Source organism: Schistocerca americana, chromosome 2, assembly GCF_021461395.2.
Source record: "Schistocerca americana isolate TAMUIC-IGC-003095 chromosome 2, iqSchAmer2.1, whole genome shotgun sequence".
NCBI classification, from domain to species: Eukaryota; Metazoa; Arthropoda; class Insecta; order Orthoptera; family Acrididae; genus Schistocerca; species Schistocerca americana.
Genome location: NC_060120.1, coordinates 1,024,833,191 through 1,024,857,645, shown reverse-complemented (window position 1 = coordinate 1,024,857,645; position 24,455 = coordinate 1,024,833,191). Strand labels below are relative to the sequence as shown.

General features: G+C 43.7%; 1 protein-coding gene across 1 annotated transcript in view; it reads right to left on the bottom strand.

The window, feature by feature from the left end:
- The window catches only part of LOC124595610 (dehydrogenase/reductase SDR family member 11-like), a 121,699-nt gene extending 98,813 nt beyond the window's left edge, over positions 1-22,886 (bottom strand). Inside the window, exon 1 of the mRNA XM_047134427.1 lies at positions 22,739-22,886. Within this exon, the coding sequence (XP_046990383.1) occupies positions 22,739-22,870 (132 nt within the window). The 5' untranslated portion in view covers positions 22,871-22,886. The remainder of the gene's footprint in view (positions 1-22,738) is intronic.
- Positions 22,887-24,455: the final 1,569 nt, after the last annotated feature.

The window sequence follows — 24,455 nt, the reverse complement described above, 5'->3', positions numbered from 1 at the left end:
GAGGCGATTGAAATTAGATTGACTGATAATTTAATCAACAGAGACAATGGGTTTCTTCTTAGCAAGACGTGGAATCCCGTATTATCTCGCATCAAAGCTGAACGTTCTTTGGTGCGGCCTTGATTGCGATATATCGTTGCCAGCAGTGTTTCACTAAGGGCGGTGCCATCTCCCTGTTTTGGAAGGCAGAAACTGTGATGGGCGGCGCATGCGCCGTGTACTGAACGGTGACCTATATAGGACGTCGATTTGCAACCTGGCGACAGTTCTCAGCGGGACTCATCAGCATAAGCAGCATTTTCCTGAAGATGGCGAACAGTTGGATCGCCGAAATATCGAGTCAAGTTGATTTTAGGGTCCGGCAGCAAACCCGAAGAGACTTTCAAGACTTATTACGCCGGGAAAGCCTACGTAGTCACATAAAACGCTTTCTCCAGGTCGATAAATCCTATTAACGTGTCTTGATTTTTCTTTACTCTTGCTTCCATTACCACCCGCAACGTCAGCATTGCCTCTTTAGTGCCTTTACCTTTCCTAAAGCCAAACTGATCGTCATCTGACACATCCTGAAATTTCTTTTCTATTCTTCTGTATGTTATTTTCGTCAGTAACTTGGATGCATGAGCTGTTAAGCTGATTGTGCGATAATTCTCGCACTTGTCAGCTCTTGTAGTCTTGGATATTGTGTGGCAAATATTTTTCCGAAAGCCATATGGTATGTCGCTAGACTCATACATTCTACACACCAAAGTAAACAGTCGGTTTTTTGCCACTGCCCCCACCGATATTCGAAATTCTGATGGACTGTAATCTGTCCCTTCTGCCTTATTTGATCGTAAGTCCTCCAAGGCTCTTATAAATTTTGAGGCTAATACTGTATCCCTATCTCTTCTAAATCAACTCCTGCTTCTTCTTTTATCACATCAGACAAATTTTCTCTCTCAAGAGGCTTTCAATGTCCTCTTTCCATCCATCTGCTCTCTCCTCTGTATTTAACAGTGGATCTCCCGTTACACTCGTAATGTTACCACCCTTGCTTTTAATTTCACCGAAAGTTGTTTCGAATTTCCTGTAAGTTGCGTCAGTCCTGCCGACAATCATTTCGATTTCTTCACATTTTTCATACAGCCATTTCGCCCTAGCTTCCCTGCACTTTTCATTTCATTCCTAAGTGACTTATATTTCTATATTCCTGAATATACTTGAGCATTTTTAAACTTCCTTCTTTCATCAGTTAGCTGAAATATTTCTTCTGTTATCCATGGTTTCTTCGCAGTTACCTTCTTTGTACCTATGTTTTTCTTCCCAACTTCTGTGATGGCCCTTTTTAGAGATGTCCATTCCTCTTCAACTGTACTGCCTACTGAGCTAGTCATTATTGCTGTATCTATAGCCTTAGAGAATTTCAAAAGTATCTCGTGATTCGTTAGTACTTCTGTATCCAACTTCTTTGCATATTGATTCTTCCTGAGTAACTTCTTAGACTTCAGCCTACTCTTCATCATCACTACGTTGTGATCTGAGTCTATATTTGCTCCTGGGTACGCCTTACAAGCCAATATCTGATTTCTCACCATGATGGAATCTAACTGAAGTCTTCCGGTATCACCACGCCTTTTCCAAGTATACCTTCTCCTCTTGTGATTATTGAAGAGAGTATTCGCTATTACGAGTTGAAAGTTATTACAGAACTCAGTGTTTCTCCTCTCACTTTCCTTGTCCGAAGCTCACATTCTCCTGTAACCATTTCTTCTGCTCCTTCGCCTAAAAATGTATTCCTGTCCCCGATGAGTATTAGGTTTTCTTCTGCCTTTACGTAGTGTATTACCTTTTCATTATACTCGCCGACTGCGGTGGCCGTGCGTTCTAGGCACTCCAGTCCGGAGCCGCGCTGCTGCTACGGTCGCAGGTTCGAATCCTGCCTCGGGCATGGGTGTGTGTGATGTCCTTAGGTTAGTTAGGTTTAAGTAGTTCTAAGTTCTAGGGGACTGATGACCACAGCAGTTGAGTACCATAGTGCTCAGAGCCATTTGAACCATTTTCATTATACTTACATACTTTCTCTATCTCTTCATCTTCAGCTCGCGACGTCGGCATGTATACCTGAACCATCGTTGTCGGTGCTGGTTTGCTGTCGATTCTGATAACTCTATTACTGAACTGTTTACAGTAACACACTCTTTGCCTTACCTTCTTACTCATAACGAATCCTACTCCCGTTATACCATTTTCTGCTGCTGTTGATATTACCGTACACTCATCTGACCAGAAATCCTTGTCTTCTTTTCATTTCACTTCACTGACCCCTACTATTTCTAGATTGAGCCTTTGCATTTCCCTTTTAAGATTTTCTAGCTTTCTTACCACGTTCAAGTTTCTGACATTCCACGCCCCGAGTCTTAGAACGTCATCATTTCGTTGGTTATTCATGCTTTTCCTCATGGTCACCGCTCCCTTGGCAGTCCCCTCCCGGAGATCTGAATGAGGAACTATTCCGGAATCTTTTGCCAATGGAGAGATCATCATGACGCTTTTCAATTACAGGCCACAGATCCTGTGGATACACGTTATGTGTGTTTAATGCAGTGGTTTACATTGGTTTCTGCTTGCTCATGCCGTTGATCATTGCTGATTCTTCCGCTATTAGGGGTAAACACCCTCGACGTCACTCCCGGCGCCACCCCCCCCCCCCCTCTCCCAATACTGTAATACCACCTCCTCCACAGTTGACACTACACATGAGCCAAGGTAACGTTCTCCAAGCACTCGCCAAATCCAAACACTTTCGTTGGGTTGCTACGGGGCAGTGCGCGATTCATCGCTCTAAGTCACTCTTTTCCTGTCATCCACTGACCAGTGGCGTTGTTCTTCATCCTAAGTCAAGCCCCAAAAGGCATTTTTTGTTTTGTTTTTAGTATGTGGCTCATGAGGAGCTGCTCTTTCTGCATTCTTCTCAACGGCCAGGCACAGACACTGTGCTAGGGGAACTTCTGGCAGCACTTTTGAAACTTACGACTGATTCCTCCCGCTGATTTCATGCGAATTTTAACTGCTGCCTTCTGCTAACGGTCTCTGTTTGTCAGTAGACGAGGCCCTCCTGGCGTTACTTTATCTGTGGTTGTTCCTCCACTTTTCCACTGCACAGTTACATCACCAACAGTCAATGTGGGCACCTTTAGAAGAGTTGAAACGTGCCTGCTGGATCTGTTAGTTAGGTGACATTCAATGACTAGTCCACGTTGGAAGCCGCTGAACTCTCATTGTGCTGTTACTGGTTTTCTACAGCACCACCGTCACACCCCACAGTGACATACAATGTCGATCAGGTCGTCAAACTATAATTCTTCTATGTGAGACCTGAATTTCTCCTGGCGTATACAATTTTCAAACAACTTACGGGTATTTAACCAGGTAATATTTTCAGCGACCGCCGATATTTTGGCGTGAGTACACTCCGCCATTTTGCCTTGAAAATGGCGTACTCCCATCGAGATATCGGCAGTCTCTCAAAATATTACCTGGCTGAATAGCCGGAAGTTGTTTGAAACTATAATTCTTCTAATTTACAAGAGGGAAAAGCACCCAGACGAGTGGAAAATATCTTCCCCTAGAAGCATCCGATGCCATCATTCAGTATTCACCGGCGTATTTCATATGTGAAAAGTCATGTGCCATCTGTTGTGTCTAGACAGGACAGCCTAGACACAGTGAGAGAAAGCCGAAAGGCACGCGCTTAAACTCACGCAGGCTGGCGTGAGGTCTGAAACAGGATACGTAATGAATGCTATAAAGAAAAGTACGTAGCTTCTGGAATACTTAACTTTAATCCCTAATTGTATAACATCGCTCTTGTACAGATATAATCTCCATTTCAATATACTTGGTGATGGCGCCTTGCTAGGTCGTAGCAAATGTCTTAGCTGAAGGCTATGCTAACTATCGTCTCGGCAAATGAGAGCGTGATTGTCAGTGAACCATGGCTAGCAACGTCGGCTGTACAACTGGGGCGAGTGCTAGTACGTCTTTCTAGACCTGCCGTGTGGTGGCGCTCGGTCTGCTATCACTGACAGTGGCGACACGCGGGTCCGGCGTATACTAATGGACCGCGGCCGATTTAAAGGCTACCACCTAGCGAGTGTGGTGTCTGGCGGTGACACCACACCAACGGTGGTGGGTTCGTCACTGATAGCTTACTGGAGTTCACCGAACAAAATACATTCAAAGAGGGGGGGGGGATCGGGGGGAAGGGGGAACAACACACCATGAAGGAGTTATCCGAAAAGGACGAAAATCGACAAATGTGATGCACACGTACAGACAAACAAATGATAAAAATTTCAGAAATTTGGATGGTTTATGCAAGAGAAAGAGCTTTCTTTACAAACTGGGGAAGTCAATAACGCGTTGGTCCACTTCTGGGCTCATGCGAGCAATTAGTCGACTAGGCACGATTGTTACAATTGTTGGACGTAGTCCTGAGGAGTATAACGAGAAAATCATTGCAATTGGCATGTTAGATCGTCTATATCCCAGGCTGATTGGAGTTTCTGCCCAAAACGTTCCAATCGTTCTCAAATTGGGAGACCTTACTGACCAAGGTAAGCACGAAGACAAGCAGTACGAAACTTCCTGGCAGACTAAAACTGTGTGCCGGACCGAGACTCGAACTCGGGGCCTTGGCCAGTAAGGTAGAGCACTTGCCCGCGGTAGGCAAATATTTCTAGTTCGAGTCTCGGTCCGACACACAGTTTTAATCTGCCAGGACGTTTCATATTAGCGCAGACTCCGCTGCACGGTGAAAATTTCATTCCGGAAGCAGTATAAACTCTCGCCGTGTGCGGGTGGGCATTATCCTCTTGAAATGTGAGCCCAGGATGACTTGCCACTGTGCTGTAAGGGTGCTGCAGGTAACAACCAAAGTGGACCTGCTTTGAAATGACATGGCTCTGTAAACCATCACTCTTGGCTGTAGAGCCATATGGTGGGCAAAAATCACTGCTGTCTGAGGCGTCTGCAGACACGTCTTCTGCCTGGAATCTCATTGATTTTCGAATTGAGCTCCGACGACCAGCGGCGACATGTCTGAAGACACGGTGAGATACCAACCTGACTGTCGCCAGCCATATGGCACGACAACCGGCAGTGGTGATGACGCCATACGATTTCGTAACGGGGCCCATTTGGTTGTCATCAGCAGCATCCTTACAGCAGAGCGGCAAGCCACCCTGGGCTTACATTTCAGCAAGATAATGCGCCCCACAAACGGCTAGAGTTTCAGCTGCTTGTCTTTGTGTCCTACCTTGGCCAGCAAGGTCTCAGCATCTCTGCCCGACTGAGAGCGTTTGGAGCACTGTGGGCACGGCCTTCAAGCCAGGTGGGGATTCTGACTATCTAGCGCGCTAAATGGACAGAATTTGGCACGTATCCTTCAAGAGGACACCCAGAAACTCTGTTCAATCAGTGCCAATACGAATAACTGCTTTTATAAGGGCCAGAGGTGGACCAACGCAGTAAAGAGTTGCTCAATTTGCGAAGCTCTTTCTCCTGAATACATCAACCATTTTATCTAAAATTGTAATCATGTGTTTGTCTGCACATGTACGTCATGTGTACGGATTGTCATCCGATTTTGTTAATTCCTTTGTGGTGCATGTTTTTATTGCCTTAGAGTGTAATATGTGTTACAAAGGTGCTAGCAGACTTGGGCCATAGACAATCCGTTTCAAATCCCACACGAAGTGCTTCTATTAATGAATACAGGTTCATCTCAAGCACTTTGCGAGCGAGCTCTACGAAGGGAGTTGCAAGCAATGGCTGGACATTTGGAGTCGGATACTTCGAAAAAGGCCAATGTTCACAGTGGCACATGAAGCTGCACGTCCTCAGTGAGGCAAACACCGCAGAACTTGGACAACAGCTGGGGTGAAGGCGTCCGATGCATTCAGAGAAGACAGGATTTGGACTGTTTTCAAAGGTTACAAGGTGTCAAGTACACCGAAGATCGGATGAGGTGTGGGTTTGCATGTGTGTGTGTGGGGGGGGGGGGGGGGTCGAAAGTAGTCCTGAGATGTTTTGGGGACGTTTTGCAAATCATGACCATGGCCCACTCATTCAGGTTATCTTGAACCTGAACAAAGATGTTTATTTTAACGTTCCGAGTGAGCAAAAGTTATAATTTATTCTACATTTTCATGCCGAGTACGCGGCACGACTCACAATGGTCGTGTTCAGAGAGCTACACGCATATGTTCCTGGCGTGACCAATACTTGTTGCACGACTGGCCAGAATTTTTTTAATCATCAGTCTTCTGTATGATCTGATGCACAGCGCGCCAAGAAGTCTTCTCCTGTGCCAACCTTTTCATTTCAAAGTAGCACCTGCTACCAACGTCCTCATTTGTTTACCGGGTGTATTCCAGTCTCTGTCTTCTTCTACGGTTTTTACCCTCTACAACTCCCTCTAGTACCACGGAAGTTATTCCCTGATCTACATCAACATACATACTCCGCAAGCCACTGTACTGTGCGTGGGGGAGGATACCCTGAACCAGTACTAGTCATTTGTTTTCCTGTTCCACTCGCAAATAGAGCGAGAAAAAAAGATTGTTTATAAGCCTCCGTAGGGGCCGTAGTTGCTCGTATCTTATCTTCGTGGGCATTACGCGAAATGTATGTTGACGGCAGTGGATTCGTTCCGCAGTCAGCTTCAAATGCAGGTTCTGTAAATTTCCTCAGTAGTATTCCTCTAAAGGAACGTAGGCTTTCCTCCAGGGATTCCCATTTAAGTTACCGAAGCTTCTCCTTAATAGCTGTGTGTTGTTCGAACCTAAAGGTAACAAATCTAGCAGCCCACCTGATGTCCAGGTGTCCTGTTGCTCTGTCCCTTCTTCTCGTCAGTATTTTCCACGTATTCTTTCCTTGCCGATTCTCTAGAGAAACTCCTCATTCCTTACTTTATCAGGCCATCTAATTTTCAATATTCTTCTGTAGCACCACATCTCAAAGGCTTCGATTCTCTTCTGTTTAGTGTTTTGTCACAGTCCACGTTTCACTACCATACAATGCTATGCTCCAAACGTACGAGATTTCTTCCTATAATTACGGACTATGTTTGACGTTAGTAGACCTCTCCTGGCGAGGAATGAACTTTTTCCTAGTGCTACTCTGCTTTGTACGTCCTCCGTGTACCGTCCATCTGTCTAGGTAGCTGAGTTCCTTAACTTCTAAATTTTTAGACAACATAGTTGTTGTATGGAGATAAACAACGATTAATTTACTTATAACCAATTATTCGAAATGACAATCCCATTATTTATTTTGCCGCCAACCGGTTTCAACCCGAGATGGGGTCATCTTGAGGGCAATTTACACCATTTGGTCGCTCGTTAGAGTCGTCACCCTGCCTGTGCACGGTTGGTAACTAAATAAATAAATAATGCGATTATGACTGTCACTTCGAATAATTGATACCTTAATTCCGTCTACATCATGATCCCCAGTTCTGAAGTTTCTCGCTGTTCTCATTTCTGGCACTTCTCATTACTTTCGTCTTTAATCGATTTACTCTCAGTCGATACACTGTACTCAATACAATGTTCATTCCATTCAACTGACCCTGTAAATCTTCACTTTCACTGAGGATAGCAATGATATCAGCGAATCTTATGATTTGTTTCCTTCGCTCTGAATTTTACCTCCACTCTTGAATCCTTCCTTTATTTCCGTCGTTGCTTCTTCGATGAATAGACTGAACAGCAGTGGTGAAAGACTACACCACCTTTTGAGCCCGAGCACTTGTCTTCCAGAGCAGAAATGATCGGACTAAATAGGATGTGAGACATTCCCATCTTAATCACGTAGAAAGTGCTTAGGGCTACTTTGAACAGCAGGTGAAACATAAAATCAATATCTTTGCAATATGGTAGCTCCACTGAGTGAAAAAGCAGTTAATGGATTCAGGTGGATATAAATGAACGAATTTGCGGGCTGTCTTTGTCGTCGAATCAAGGCCATTGTCAAGGCGGTGTTACGCAGAATAGACTGATGTCTCTTTGTTGTCGCAAATTTTTTGTTCTGTCTGTTTACTGCGGTGACAGAGATAGCTAAAGCGAATCATAATTTCCCGGCGTACTGCATGAGCAAAACAATCCAGAACGAATAATCAGACCATCGAGGGTACATGTTTAGTGCCACGTGTCAGACGTTTATCTTTGAACTTTTCGCTCACGATATATGCCGGTACGGACTGAAGAATCGCTATCTCTCTTATTTTGTCAAGAAAACACCACTGTTATATGCTTATCTTATACAAGCCTAAGAAACCTGCTGAAGTTACAGATAATATGTGCGGCGTTGTGTCGAACTTGTCACATTTAAGGAACAGGAAAGATGTATGAATTACGTCTGTCATATTTTTAGCTGTCTGCAGTTGATAGCAGTATCTATGTAGTATCTTTGTCCGAGTTAATAACTCTGGTAAGTTACTGCATGACTTTCCACTCAGTGGTCATTACAGCCAAAAGTAATCTTTATGGCTATGCTGATAGCAACCTCGTTACGGAAAGGAAAGTCCAGACCACGCGCAGGTAGGTGCCTAACTGTTGCAAATCATCTTATACTTTCTAGTTTTCTCAATACTCTCTGAACTCTCGAGAATATAGCAATGCGTCCGAAGAGAAGGAGTCAAGGGGAGTGGTGGTGGAGTACGGGTGGCCTACAAAGTAACCTCCATCAAGTTAGACTGTTGTTTAACTCTGTTACCAATGTTGCAAAACCAAATCCATGATACGGCTACCAGAATGAAAAATGCTCCTTTAGTAGCACGAAAAGTGCGACAAATTCCTGGTAGAGTTAGGGATGTAAAATAAGAAAACTAGCTGTTCGATTTATCTAATAGATTCAAAGACATTTAAATAAAACATCTAGAGCTATTCGCGCTTTTTTACTTGTCAGTATTAATACCGATGTCATGTAACGTAATACATTGTGTCAATTAAATTAACATGATACATGATGTCATATCGTATAGCATACACATGCTATCCATGTCATCCAACATAGCACTTGTCATGTCGTGAAATATGACAGCGTGTCGTTAATGTTTAGGATGAATGCGTCCCCTCTGGGATACTTCCTGTTACACGCTCGTATGCTTCCTGCTGTAGATGCGTCCACTCTCTAGAAGCACATAAATTTGTGCCTGTTTTTTCTTAAGCCCCTCACCATACCTGTAACAGGGGGTTGGTCTAAGAGAGCTCACTGCACTGGGAAAGTAGGTTTAACTCGTAAATAAACGCGAATACGTCAAGATGTTCTGATCTAAATTTCTTTGGAGCTGTCAGACAAGTCGAAAAGCTAGTTCCCTTCCTTTACGTTCCTATCTCTGCCGAGGAGGTCTTCGTCTTTTTTTTGTGCTACGATAGGAGCATTTTTCATTCTGGTCCCTAACTTTTACTCTACCACAATTTTGATATTAGAGCGCCATAGCTCGACAATCGATGTAGATTTTTGTTGACTCGGATGACGAATGATCCGGTAAACGTTTTTGTATCGTCTTTCGAACCATGTTGCTTGTGTCGTGGGAACGGATAAAACTTTTTACAAAACAACAGGGCGACCATTAATTAAGTTGCATAGCTCCTTAAAAAATTTGAACAGATTCGCTCAAGTTGGAAGCACAGAAGTGGCGAGCCTAAAAACCTTGCAAAACGCGGTTTTTGCTCATAAAATCAGGATATAGGCAGATTTTTGAAAGCGAGTTTTCAGTTTTATTGTAAGAATGCATTTTTTATTTCACTGATTCCTTTCAACAGTAAGCGCATTCAATTCACGTAAAAACGAATTTCAGTTTGACTTTAAACCATCGTATCTGGACGAGGGATAAAGATTACTGGATTTAAAAAAATCCATTCTGACTTTATCCATTTATGTACCTTCGTGCATAGTTTGAAGTGATTCGTAGAAGTTTAAGGTATAGATGTGCTGCGCTAAAAAACCTCCCACAAAACCATGTTTTTTTGCACGTAAAATCCAAACAAAGCGAGATTTTTTTAAGTGGTTAAAACTTTTCTTAGACTAAGGTCTGAAATGCCGGTTGCCCAAATTTGACCCATCAGTCTCTCTCTAGCCCAGAGTTATTTAATGGTGATTTTTTTTGCACGTAAAATCCGAGCGGTGCACATACAAATGGTGCCATTAGCTGAACATTAACTTCAGCTCTACATCTACGTGATTACGCTGCTATTCACAATAAAGTGCTTGGCAGAAGGTTCAATGAACCTCCTTCAAGCCGTCTCTCTACCGTTCCACTCTCGAATGGCGCGCGGGAAAAACGAGCACTTAAATTTTTCTGTGCGAGCCCTGATTTCTCTTATTTCATCGTGATGATCATTTCTCCCTATGTAGGTGGGTGACGACAGCATGTTTTCGCAATCGGAGGAAAAAACTGCTGATTGAAATTTAATGTGAAGATCCCGTCGCAACGAAAAACGCCTTTGTTTTAATGATTGCCACTCCAATGCACGTATCATGTCTGTGACACTAACACCCCTATTTCGCTATAATACAAAACGAGCTGCCCTTCTTTGAACTTTTTCGATGTCATCCGTCAGTCCCCCCTGATGCGGATCCCACACAGCACAGCACTCCAGAATAGGGCGGACAAGCGTGGTGTAAGCAATCTCTTTAGTAGACCTGTTGCACCTTCTAAGTGTTCTGCCAATGAATCCGACTCTTTGGTTTGGTTCACCCACAACGTTATCTATGCGATCGTTCCAATTTAGGTTATTTGAAATTGCAATCCCTAAGTATTCAGTTGAATTTACAGATTTCAGATTTGTGTGACTTATAGTGTAATCGAAAGTTAGCGGCTTTCTTTTCGTACTCACGTGAATAACCAGGCACATTTCTTTATTCAGGGTCAATTGCCGCTTTTCTCACCATACAGATATCTTATCTAAATCACTTTGCAATTCGTTCTGGTCATCTGATGACTTTACAAGACGGTAAATGACAGCATCATCTGCAAAACAATCTAAGACGGCTACTGAGATTGTCCCCTATGTCGTTAATATAGACCAGGAACAATCTTTTGCAAATGGAATTAATAGATTCGTACAATTTGACCTTACATCAGCTCCCGTACAAACCTTATTTAATATACTGTAACACAGCTAAAGACAGATGTTCGAATGAGTATATAAATGGCAGCTGGTCCGGGCTAAGCTCAAATGCTCAAATAGGGACCGAGCACCAAGACCCCCCTCCCCCAAACCGCGGTATTAAAAGTGGCCTTTTCACAAATATCTTTTACACGAAACATAAAAAAGGAAACTCACTCTACTGCATACATTTTACGAGTTAAATTCACGAGGAGACAATTTTTTTTTTTTTTCATTAACGTCCTGCGTTAGTAAATTTTGCCCACTCTGGATTAAAAGCCCACCTTTTCATCCAGTTCCGCTACATGACTGCTTCATTTGTTCTAGTAATAAACTATTGATGTGTTTGACGTAGGGAATAAAAGGTGGAATCGACATAATAACAACTCCTTCTTGCAAGTAGGGAATTTGGATTCATCTTTGCGTTACACCCCCCCCCCCCCCCACACACACACACCGTAGGTACAACTACAGCGGAGAGGTATCTGTTGTGAGGCCGGACAAACGTGTGGTTCCCGAAGAGGGGCACCAGCCTTTTCATTAGTTGCAGGGGCAACAGTCTGAATGATTGACTGATCTGGCCTTGTAACACTAACCAAAACGACCTTGCTGTGCTGGTATTGCGAACGGCTGAAAGCAAGGGGAAACTACAGCCGTAATTTTTCCCGAGGGTATGCAGCTTTACTGTATGGTTAAATGATGATGGCGTCCTCTTGGGTAAAATATTCCGGAGGTAAAATAGTCCCCCATTAGTTGCAGGGGCAACAGTCTGAATGATTGACTGATCTGGCCTTGTAACACTAACCAAAACGGCCTTGCTGTGCTGGTATTGCGAACGGCTGAAAGCAAAGGGAAACTACAGCCGTAATTTTTCCCGAGGGTATGCAGCTTTACTGTATGGTTAAATGATGATGGCGTCCTCTTGGGTAAAATATTCCGGAGGTAAAATAGTCCCCCATTCGGATCTCCGGTCGGGGACTAATCATTGTTATCAGGAGAAAGAAAACTGGCGTTCTATGGATCGGAGCGAGGAATGTCAGATCCCTTAATCGGGCAGGTAGGTTAGAAAACTTAAAAAGGGAAATGGTTAGGTTAAAGTTAGATATAGTGCGTGTTAGTGAAGTTCGGTGGCAGGATGAACAAGACTTCTGGTCAGGTGACTACAGGGTTATAAACACAAAATCAAATAGGGGTAATGCAGGAGTAGGTTTAATAATGAATAGGAAAACAGGAATGCGGATAAGCTACTACAAACAGCATAATGAAAGCATTATTGTGGCCAAGATAGATACGAAGCCCACGCCTCCCACAGTAGTACAAGTTTATTTGTGAACTTGCTCCGCAGATGACGAAGAGATTGACGAAATGCATGATGAGATAAAAGAAATTATCCAGATAGTGAAAGGAGACGAAAATTTAATTGTCATGGGTGACTGGAACTCGATAGTAGGAAATGGAAGAGAAGGAAACGTAGTAGGTGAATGTGGAATGGGATTAAGGAATGAAAGAGGAAGCCGCCTGGTAGAATTTTGCACAGAGCATCACTTAATCATATCTAACACTTGCTTCAAGAATCATAAATGAAGGCTGTATACATGGAAGAAGCCTGAAGATACTGGAAGGTCTCAGATAGATTATATAATGATAAGACAGAGATTCAGGAACCAGGTTTTAAATTGTAAGGCATTTCCAGGAGCAGATGTGGACTCTGATTACAATCTATTGGTTATGAACTGTAGATTGAAACTGAAGAAACTGCAAAAAGGTGTTAATTTAAGAAGATGGGACCTGGATAAACTGAAAGTACCAGAGGTTGTAGAGAGCTTCAGGGAGAGCATTAGGGAACGATTGACAACAATGGGGGAAAGAAATACAGTAGAAGAAGAATGGGTAGCTTTGAGGGGTGAAGTAGTGAAGGCAGCAGAGGATCAAGTAGGTAAAAAGACGAGGGCTAGTAGAAATCCTTGGGTAACGGAAGAGATACTGCATTTAATTGATAAAAGGAGAAAATATAAAAATACAGTAAATGAAGCAGGCAAAAGGAATACAAACGTCTCAAAAATGGGATCGACAGGAAGTGCAAAATGGCTAAGCAGGGTGGCTAGAGGACAAATGTAAGGATGTAGAGGCGCATATCACTAGGGATAAGATAGATACTGCCTACAGGAAAATTAAAGAGACCTTTGAAGAAAGGAGAGCCACTTGCATGAATATCAAGAGCTCAGATGGAAACTCAGTTCCAACCAAGGAAGGGAAAGCAAAAAGGTGGAAGGAGTATATAGAGGGTCTATACAAGGGTGATGTACTTGAGGGCAGTATTATGGAAATGGAAGAGGATGTAGATGAAGATGAAATGGGAATTACGGTACTGCGTGAAGAGTTTGACAGAGTACTGAAAGACCTGAGTCGAAACAAGGCCCCAGGAGTAGAAAACATTCCATTAGAACTACTTACAGCCTTGGGAGAGCCAGGCCTAACAAAACTCTACCATCTAGTGAGCAAGATGTATGAGACACGCGAAATACCCTCAGACTTCAAGAAGAATATAATAATTCCAATCCCGTAGAAAGCAGGTGTTGACAGATGTGAAAATTACTGAACTATCAGTTTAATAAGCCATGGCTGCAAAATACTAAGGCTAATTCTTTACAGACGAATGGAAAAACTGGTAGAAGCCGACCTCGGGGAAGATCAGTTTGGATTCCGTAGAAATGTTGGAACACGTGGGGAAATACTGACCTTACGACTTATCTTAGAAAAATGATTAAGGAAAGGCAAACCTACGTTTCTAGCATTTGTAGACTTAGAGAAAGCTTTTGACAATGTTGACTGGAATACTCTCTTTCAAATTCTGAAGGTGGCAGAGGTAAAATACAGGCACCGAAGGGCTATTTACGATTTGTACAGGAACCAGATGGCAGTTATAAGAGTCTAGGGGCATAAAAGCGAAGCAGTTTTTGGGAAGGGAGACAGACTTGTAGCCTATCCCCGATGTTATTCAATCTGAATATTGAACAAGCAGTTAAGGAAACAAAAGAAAAATTCGGAGTCGGAATTAAAATCCATGGAGAAGAAATAAAAACTTTGAGGTTCGCCGATGACCTAATTCTGTCAGAGACGGCAAAGGAACTGGAAGAGCAGCTGAATGGAGTGGACAGTGTCTTGAAAGGAACATCAACAGAAACAAAACGAGGATAATGGAATGTAGTCGAATTAAATCGGGTCATGCCGCGGGAATTAGATTAGGAAATGAGACACTTACAGTAGTAAAGGAGTTTTGCTATTTAGGGAGCAAAACAACTGATGATGGTCGAAGTAGAGAGGATATAAAATGTAGACTGGCAATGGCAAGGAAAGCGTTCCTGAAGAAGAGAAATTTGTTAACATCGAGTATAGATTTAAGCGTCAGGAAGTCGTTTCTGAAAGTATTTGTATGGAGTGTAGCCATGTATGGAAGTAAAACGTTGACGATAAATAGTTTAGACAAGAAGAGAATAGAAGCTTTCGAAATGTGGCGCTACAGAAAAAAGGTGAAGATTAGATGGGTAGATCACATAACTAATGAGGAGGTATTGAATAGAATTGGTGAGAAGAGAAATTTGTGGCACAACTTGACTAGGAGAAGGAACACATTCTGAAGCATCAAGGGAATTTAGTATTGAAGGGCAGATTCAGAAGGATGTTGGTTGCAGTAGGTACTGGGAGATGAAGAAGCTTGCACAGGATAGAGTAGCATGGAGAGCTGCATCAAACCAGTGTCTGGACTGAAGACCACAACAACAACAACTTTACCTTACAGCACACAGACACCTGCATCTACATCGAACACTATATAAGCACACTGGCCTGTGTAGAATCGTCTCTAGTCGGGACATTGGCTTCAGTTGCGTGAGGAAAGAACCCTTACGTTTCTTTAGGACTGCCATATAAGGTAAAGTCATTCGCTGATGACATAATTGTTGTATCCCGAGATTTAGTGACAAGACAATCCGCGTGCCGCACCGCCCTAGGACTTAAATGCATGGGCCAGCAATCTTTTTCCAACATATCGCCTTAAAAGGCCAGCAAATTTTTCATACCTACTGAAATCCTGAACCGATTATGTCTACATCTGTTACAGACTCTTCATCACTGCACTGCCCACCCAAACCACCCATATAAACTATGCATAAGTGACTATTGGTGCTTGGTGGCCGCAGTGTCCTTTAAAGTCGTCCCGAATGTATTGGTTCCTATGGTTTTGCGAAACCTAGGTTTCGTCCAGACAAACCACATCCCTGTTGACCTATGTATGCAATAAACGCATAGTCTGCAAAAATTTAGATCTCAAAGCGGCAAATTTCCTTTCGGTCCTTAGAAAATTTGCATCCATTGTTTCTTTTTCCGAACTTAAAAGCGATGACCTAGAAGGTACAGAACGGACGTTTGCGCGCCTGTGTTCTCAGCTCCCTGTTGTAGTTCTGCACAGACTTCGCTGTACATTGATGCAGTATTCTAACTTAATCCTTCAGACCGCACCTTTATTAACATCGTCTAGTCGAGTAAAGCTGTTTTCCCGTTTACATCCGCTGCGTGACGAATGGAAGAGATTAATTACACACGCAGCTTCTGAAGATGTTACGATTCCGTCAACGCCTAGCACTCTCTTGTCTGAGACTCCACATGTTTCCACTGTCAGTTTTTGTGCTCGGGCAAAGTTAATGTTCGATTTAGCTTCTTCTCATCAACATGTACGTAGAAAAACCTTAACACAATAGATGTTACACTTTAAATTTGTGTTTCAATATCCATTCGATACTGCCATAAGCAAAGAAAATGTGAGCTAGCAACTATGTTAGGAGCACTTCGTTGATCTTCAGAATTGCTGTAACTAGACTGAAGAGCCAAACCAACTGTTACACATGCCTAATGTCGCTTAGGGCCCTGCGAGCACGCAGAAGTGCCGCAACAGGACGTGGCATGGACTCGACTAACGCCTGAAGCAGTGCTTGAATAATGCAGGGCTGTCCATAAATCCGTAACAGTACAAGGCGATGGAGATCTTTTCTGTACAGTATGTTGTAATGCATCGAAGATATACTCAGTAAAGTTCAATTCGAGGGAATTTGGTGGTCAGCGGAGCTGTTTAAACTTGGAAAATAGTTCCTGGAGGCACACTGTAGCAATTCTGGAGATGTCGCATTGTCCTGCTGGAATTGCCCAAGTCCGTCGGAATGCACAATGGACATGAATGTATGCGTGTGATCAGACAGGACGCTTACGTACGTGTCACCTGTCAGAGTCGTATCTAGACGAATCAGGGGTCCCATATCACTTCAACTGGACAAATCCCTCACTATTACAGAGCCTCCACCAGCTTGAACAGTCCACTGCTGATATGCAAGATCCATGGATTTGAAAGGTTGTCTCCATACCCGGACGCGTGCAGCCCACAATTTGAAACGAGGCTCGTCCGACCAGGCAACATGTTTCCAGTCAGCAACAGTCCACTGTCGGCATTGAAAGGCCCAGGCGAGGCGAAAAGCTTTGTGTCGCGCAGTCATCAAGGCTACACGAGAGGGCCATCGGCTCCGAAAGTCCATATCGATGGCGTTTCGTTGAATTGTTCACTGGCTGACATTTGTTGATGGCCCAGCATTGAAATCTGCAGCAATTTTGCGGAAGGTTTGCACTTCTGTCATGTTGAACGATTTTCTTCAGTCGTCGCTGGTCCCGTTCTTACAGGATCTTTTTCCGGCCGCTGCGATGTCAGGGTTGATGTTTAACCGGATTCCATTCGTGAAATGGACGTACGGGAAAATCCCCACTTCATCACTGCCTCTGAAATGCTGTGTCCCATTACTCGTGGACCAACTATAGCACCACTTTCAAACTTACTTAAATCTTGATAGCATGTCATTGTAGGAGCAGCAACCGATCTAACAAGTGCACCAGACGCTTGTTGTCTTATATACGCGTTGCCATCCATATTCTGCCTGTTTACATATCTCTGTATTTGAATATTCATGCCTAGTTTCTTTGGCGTTTCACTGTATATGTGTAGAAGAACGAGTCTGCGTAACAAAGCGAAACTGCGCACACGGAAGTAGTGAAATGTGATAACTTACTAGCGGGTACTTAACTGACACGTGCTGACACCTGCGACCTTGAGCCAACTGGTTTTGTGACGGAGTCTGCAAGTCTTTCGCGGGTACTTAACATGAAAACATCGCAAAGCTGACACGTGAGACCTTGAGCCAACTGGTTTTGTGACGGAGGCTGCAAGTGTTTCGCGTTATCCCGCGCAGCGCCGAACACAGTGCCTGCGAGATGCGTGGATCAGACTGTACCAGGCGCGGCTCGAAGTGAATCTCTCCGAGACGGAAGCACCCGAAAAGATATATTAAAATATATTACCCAACAGAGGATTACAGAATTTAAACACTCAGAAAGCATTTCGAATATTTTCTGCACTGGTTTAAACAATGACATTCAACGTTTTTGGAACTGCTGATATCGAGTGATGTTTTTCGAACAGGTAGTAGCTAGACATGGCTGCTCCTTGATATGTCAGTTAGCACCATGTAGCAGAGGCTTGTGAGCGTGGTCTCTACGTAGTACAGCTCTTATGGCCCTCTCCAAGTCTCTGTTCATGCAGCCTAAGGGTGTCGTACCAATCTACAGATGATTTTCACGTTCTGATGCTTACAAAGAAAGGTAATTAACAGAGCGGCCGATCCCCTGGTATCGAATCTCTCACTCTGTATATTTCAGTTGTACTTGGTCGAGTCATGAACTTGGTGCATGTAACCTGATCGAAACATGAATCAAGAAAAAAAAACAGTGCAGATATATGCAGGGGTACGAGATGTGACAAAGTAATGATATTGGTTACAAAAAGCATCTTTATTTACATTTTTAATCAACTACATTGATATCAACTTCAATGTGACGTCTTTGTACCTTCACACACTCCATCGGTGTTTCCATTGTTGGTAGCATCTCTCAAACTCATCTTCACGTCTTTTAATGCTGTCGGATTAATAAGAAGTTTGTGATAGCACTGAAGCGGATTTTGGCGTCAAAAAATGCCAAGCATTCAATGCAGTATGGGATCGTGCATTATCGTGATGCAGGATCCAGTTGTTAGCAATATATGAACATACACAATGGTCCCGGTTTCGAAATCTGTCGAGAATTTCTTGGTAATAGTATGAGTTTACTGTTTGGTCTGGAGGTAATCATTCTTTGTGCACAATACCTGTGGAGTCAAAGAATCAAAGAAGCGTGCTTTCTTTGGTCTTGGCGATTCCATTGTGAACTTTGACGTTAGGTCTCGAAATCATACTAGTAAAAGTAACTTTCATCACCAGTGGCAGTTCGGTCTAGTAGTTCTGGGTTCAGTTTTACTTGTTTCAACACACTGGCAGCCACAGCCGTTGATCTTTTTGTTGCCGTGTGAGATTTTTGGGACTCATTTTGGCACAAACTTTTCCGATTCTGTCAGTATCAGATGGACAGTTTCCCGATGAATGTTCAGTTTGTTTGCAATTGTTCTCACAGTTAATCTTCGATCGGCTTATACAAGTTCTCTCACCCTGGGCTTGTTGTCAACTATTCGTGGTGTTGATACTCGCCCACTGAGGTGTTCACTTTCGACATTGATTCTTCTTTCAGAAAACATAAGGTGCCAACGAAACACTTGTGGCCTTGATAAAACCTCGTTACCAAAAGCCTGCTGCAGATTCCATATGTAACTGCAGCATTATCAATGGAATACTGGTGAGTATTATTTCGTGATTCGATTTTTGTGGCGAGAAGCAGACACAGGACTTCGCTCTTGAAGATGCCGTTTGCAAGTGCACGCCACTTGTAGTTGTGATGGGGAAACGCTAAGGTCACACACCGCTTGCTGTAGCAGGCTGTTGGGTTGCCACCGTTCTCCATTATTTGCAGAATGCATCCCAATCTCTGTCTTCCTCTGCAGTTTCTAGCCTCTACAGCTCCCTCTAGTACAATTGAACTTACTCTCTGATGTTTTAACAGATGTCCTATCATCTTGGCCCTTCTTGTTGTCAGTGTTTTCCATATACTCCTTTTCTCTCCGACTGTGCGAACCGTCTCATTCCTTACCTTATTATCTTACCTAATTTTCACCATTCGTCTGCAGCACCACATCACAGATACTTCGATTCTCTTCTGTTCCGTTTTCCCGCATTCCAATCCATATTTCACTACCATACAAGCTGTACTCCTGGCGTATGTTCTCAGAAATTTCTTCGTCGAATTAAGGCATGCGTTAGAGAGTAACAAACTTCTCTTGGCCAGGAATGCCCTTTCTGCCAGTGCTTGTCTGCTTTTTACGTCCTCCTTGCTCCGTCCATCATGGGTTATTTTGCTGCTGAGAGTCAACCCACAGCGGTAGGGAAAGACTTAGCTGGTACGACACGGCGCGAAGGCGACGACTCCGCCTGTATTCGACACACGCCAAACTCGAATTCCTCCCGAGACTCGTCAAACTGACACATCATTCACTTAGCGCTATCGGCGCTTAACCTACCATCGACCTGTGTGAGGGAAAAAGTGCTGATCGTTGGGTAAGGGATCGCGGACCCTTCACACTCTATGACACTATTTCCTACCTACAAGTTAATCACTTGACTTACGAAGTATATAAACGCAGCAGAGGGCTACTATGTTGTTAATACAGATCAGGAACAATAGAGGGCCTATAACACTTCCTTGGGGAACGCCGGATATTGCTTCTGTTCTACGTTTTACTCGATGACTTTCCGTCTATTACTACGAAGTGTGACGTTCCTGACGGGAAATCACGAATCCAGTAGCACAGCTGAGGCGATATTCTGATGCGATATTCCATAGGCACGCAGTTTGGTTAGAACACGCTTATGAGCAACGGTGTCGAAAGTCTTCCTGTTATCTAAAAATATGGAATCAATTTGACATCCCTTGTCGATATCACGCATCGCTTCATGAGTATAAAGAAATAGTTGTGTTTCACAAGAACGATATTTTATGAATCCGTGCTGACTATGTGTCAATAAATCGTTCTCTTCGAGGTACTTCGAACACAGTATACAGGGTGTTACAAAAAGGTACGGCTAAACTTTCAGGAAACATTCCGCACACACAAATAAAGAAAAGATGTTATGTGGACATGTGTCCGGAAACGCTTAATTTCCATGTTAGAGCTCATTTTAGTGTCGTCAGTATGTACTGTACTTCCTCGATTCACCGCCAGTTGGCCCAATTGAAGGAAGGTAATGTTGACTTCGGTGCTTGCGTTGACATGCGACTCATTGCTCTACAGTACTAGCATCAAGCACATCAGTACGTAGCTTCAACAGGTTAGTGTTCATCACGAACGTGGTTTTGCAGTCAGTGTAATGTTTACAAATGCGGAGTTGGCAGATGCCCATTTGATGTATGGATTAGCACGGGCAAATAGCCGTGGCGCGATACGTTTGTATCGAGACAGATTTCCAGAACGAAGGTGTCCCTACAGGAAGACGTTCGAAGCAATTGATCGGCGTCTTAGGGAGCACGGAACATTCCAGCCTATGACTGGCGACTGGAGAAGACCTAGAACGACCAGGACACCTGCAATGGACGAGACAATTCTTCGTGCAGTTGACGATAACCCTAACGTCAGCGTCAGAGAAGTTGCTGCTATACAAGGTAACGTTGACCACGTCACTGTATGGAAAGTGCTACGGGAGAACCAGTTGTTTCCATACCATGTACAGCGTGTGCAGGCACTGTCAGCAGCTCATTGGCCTCCACGGGTACACTTCTGCGAATGGTTCATCCAACAATGTATCAATCCTCATTTCAGTGCTAATGTTCTCTTTACGGATGAGGCTTCATTCCAACGTGATCAAATTGTAAATTTTCACAATCAACATGTGTGAGCTGACGAGAATCCGCACGCAATTGTGCAATCACGCCATCAACACAGATTTTCTGTGAACGTTTGGGCAGGCATTGTTGGTGATGTCTTGATTGGGCGTTCTCGCTTCCCGCGCCCGGGTTCCCGAGTTCGATTCCCGGCGGGGTCAGGGATTTTCTCTGCCTCGTGATGACTGGGTGTTGTGTGATGTCCTTAGGTTAGTTAGGGTTAAGTAGTTCTAAGTTCTAGGGGACTGATGACCATAGCTGTTAAGTCCCATAGTGCTCAGAGCCATTTGAACCTCTTGATTGGGCCCCATGTTCTTCCACCTACGCTCAGTGGAGCACGTTATCATGATTTCATATGGGACACTCTACTTGTGCTGCTAGAACATGTGCCTTTACAAGTACGACTCAACATGTGATTCATGCACGATGGAGCTCCTGCACATTTCAGTAGAAGTGTTCGTACGCTTCTCAACAACAGATTCGGTGACCGATGGATTGGTAGAGGCGGACCAATTTCATGGCCTCCACACTCTCCTGACCTCAACCCTCTTGACTTCAATTTATGGGGGCATTTCAAAGCTCTTGTCTACGCAACCCCGGTACCAAATGTAGAGACTCTTCGTGGTCGTATTGTGGACGGCTGTGATACAATACGCCGTTCTCCAGGGCTGCATCAGCGCATCAGGCATTCCATGTGACGGAGAGTGGATGCATGTATCCTCGCTAACGGAGGACATTTTGAACATTTCCTGTAACAAAGTGTTTGAATTGATTGGCGACTCCACAGTGTCCTGTGCAATACGACCAGATAATGGGTATACTTGGAAGGAGAGACAGCATTGGTCGTATATTTTTGTTTATTATCGCAAAATCGATTTTCGGTCACTTAGTGACCATCTTCAGTGCTGTAATATATAACTTAAATTAGTAAGCACTGGTGTCAATAAGCTTACGGCGATCACATAGACTATGTGATCGCCATAAGCTTATTGACACCAGTGCTTACTAATTTAAGTTATATATTACAGCACTGAAGATGGTCACTAAGTGACCGAAAATCGATTTTGCGATAATAAACAAAAATATACGACCAATGCTGTCTCTCCTTCAATGTGTTTGAAGTCACACTGGTACATTCTGTTTCTGTGTGTTTCCATTCCATGATTAATGTGATTTGAAGAGAAGTAATAAAATGAGCTCTAACATGCAAAGTAAGCGTTTCCGGACACATGTCCACATAACATACTTTCTTTCTTTGTGTGTGAGGAATGTTTCCTGAAAATTTGGCCGTACCTTTTTGTAACACCCTGTATATTCCAAAACCCTACTGCAAATCGACGTTAGTGATATGCGCCTGTAATTCAGCAGATTACTCCTAAGTCCGTTTATGGGTATCGGTGTGACTTGAGCAATTTTGCAGTCTTTAGATACGTATCTTTCTGTGAGCGAGCGGTTGTATATAATTGCTCAATATGGAGCTATAGTATCAGCATACCCTGAAAGGAAAGTGGCGGTATACAATGTGGACTGGAGGCCTTGCTTTTATTAAGTGATTTAAGCTGCTTTGTTACACTGAGGATATAGAGTTAACATTGTACAGTTACTATTGACATAGTAGCTTTATAGTGTGCGCACCGGCAGGTATGTGTGCGTGGGCGTGTGTTTAGGGTGGCTTGGCTTACCTCCATCCTGTCCGGCTGCAAATCCACGCCCACCACGGTGAGACCGTGCCGCAGGAGCGCCCTCGTGATGGCAGCGCCGATGCCGGAACTGGCTCCTGTCACCATGGCAACTCGACCCGCGTACCTCTGCATGGCGGCGATGTACGGCGCGGACTGACGGCAAGCTCTTACACAACGCCCGAGCTCCTTATACCGGTACCACCCCACCTCCCTTCGTCCGTTCCCCTCCCAGCTCCTGGCGTCTCACGCACTAGCCTTGGCAATAATAATAGCTCAACACTGTGCTGTTAGCAGGTCGGCGAGTCGGGCATGCAAACCCGCATTCCTGCAGTCAAGTGCCTTAGCCCGTAGCATCATTACCTGTCACGTTATAGTGGACTTACGGCGATAGATAGGACTTAACGTGGGTAATACTTCATTTGCAAACTTGAGTGCACGCAAACACGTCTACTCTGAAACCTGTTTCTTTCACTTCGTTCCACTTCCCAATATTCACTTGACGTATACCACGCTGAACGTATCTTTGTTCCTAAACAGCCGTCAGAAATTGTCTAAATGATAACGCTTTCACCGTTTCATCTACATCTATATCTACAAGGCTACTCTGCAAATCACACTTAAGTGCTTGGCAGAGGGTTCATCGAACAACCTTCAACACTAATTCCCTATCATTCCACTTTCGAACGGCTTGCGGAAGAAACGAACGGCTATACCTTTCTCTGCGAGCTCTGATTTCCCTTATTTTATTACGATGATCGTTTCTTCCATGACGATCGTTTTTCCCTATGTAGGTCGGCGCCAACAAAATATTTTCGCCTTCAGATGAGAAAATTGATGACCGAAATTTCGCAAGAAGATCTCGCCGCAACGAAAAACGTCTTTGCTTCAATGATTTCTACCTCAAATCCTGTATCATGTCCTTGACACTCTCTCTCCTGTTTCTCTATCATACAAGGCGTGCTGCCCTTCTTTGAACTTTCTCGACGTACTCGGTTAATCCTTTCTGATAAGGATCCATCCAAAAGAGGACAGACAAATGTAGTGTAGACATTCTCTTTACTAGGTCTGTTGGATCTTCTGCGCGTTCTGACAATAAAACCCAGTCTTAGTGTCTCCTTCCTCACAACGTTTTCTATGTATTCTTTGCAATTTAAGTAGGTGGTAACCTTAATTGCTAGGTATTTAGTTAAATTTAGCCCTTTAGGTTTGATTGATTTACCGTGTAACCGAAGTTTAACAGATACCTTTTAGCACACATCTGGATGACCTCACACTTTTCATTATTTAGGTTCAACCATTTTTCAACTGGTTTTGAGGTTCTGATGACTTTACTAGATGATAAATGACAGTATCGTCTGCAAACAACGTAATATGGTTGCTCAAATTGTATCCTAAACCTCCCGTATAGATAAGGAACAGCAGAGGACCTCTGCTGTAACATTACCTCTGAGAACGCCAGAAATCACATTGACTTATATTGTTTCCCAAAATGCCCCACCCCACATGGTCAATATTGTTGCACAATATTATCCAGGTTTTCCGTAGACCGCTCAGAAAAATACGTCGTATCTACTCTGGTTCGGAATGTCGGACCAGCAAGGCGAAGATGTTAGAGCTGTGATTGTTGCTCCGCTTCGTGGCGAGCAAGAGAGACATTACTGGAAACGACCGTCCTCGTGATCACGCATTACACCATCACAGTCATCTATTGCACTAT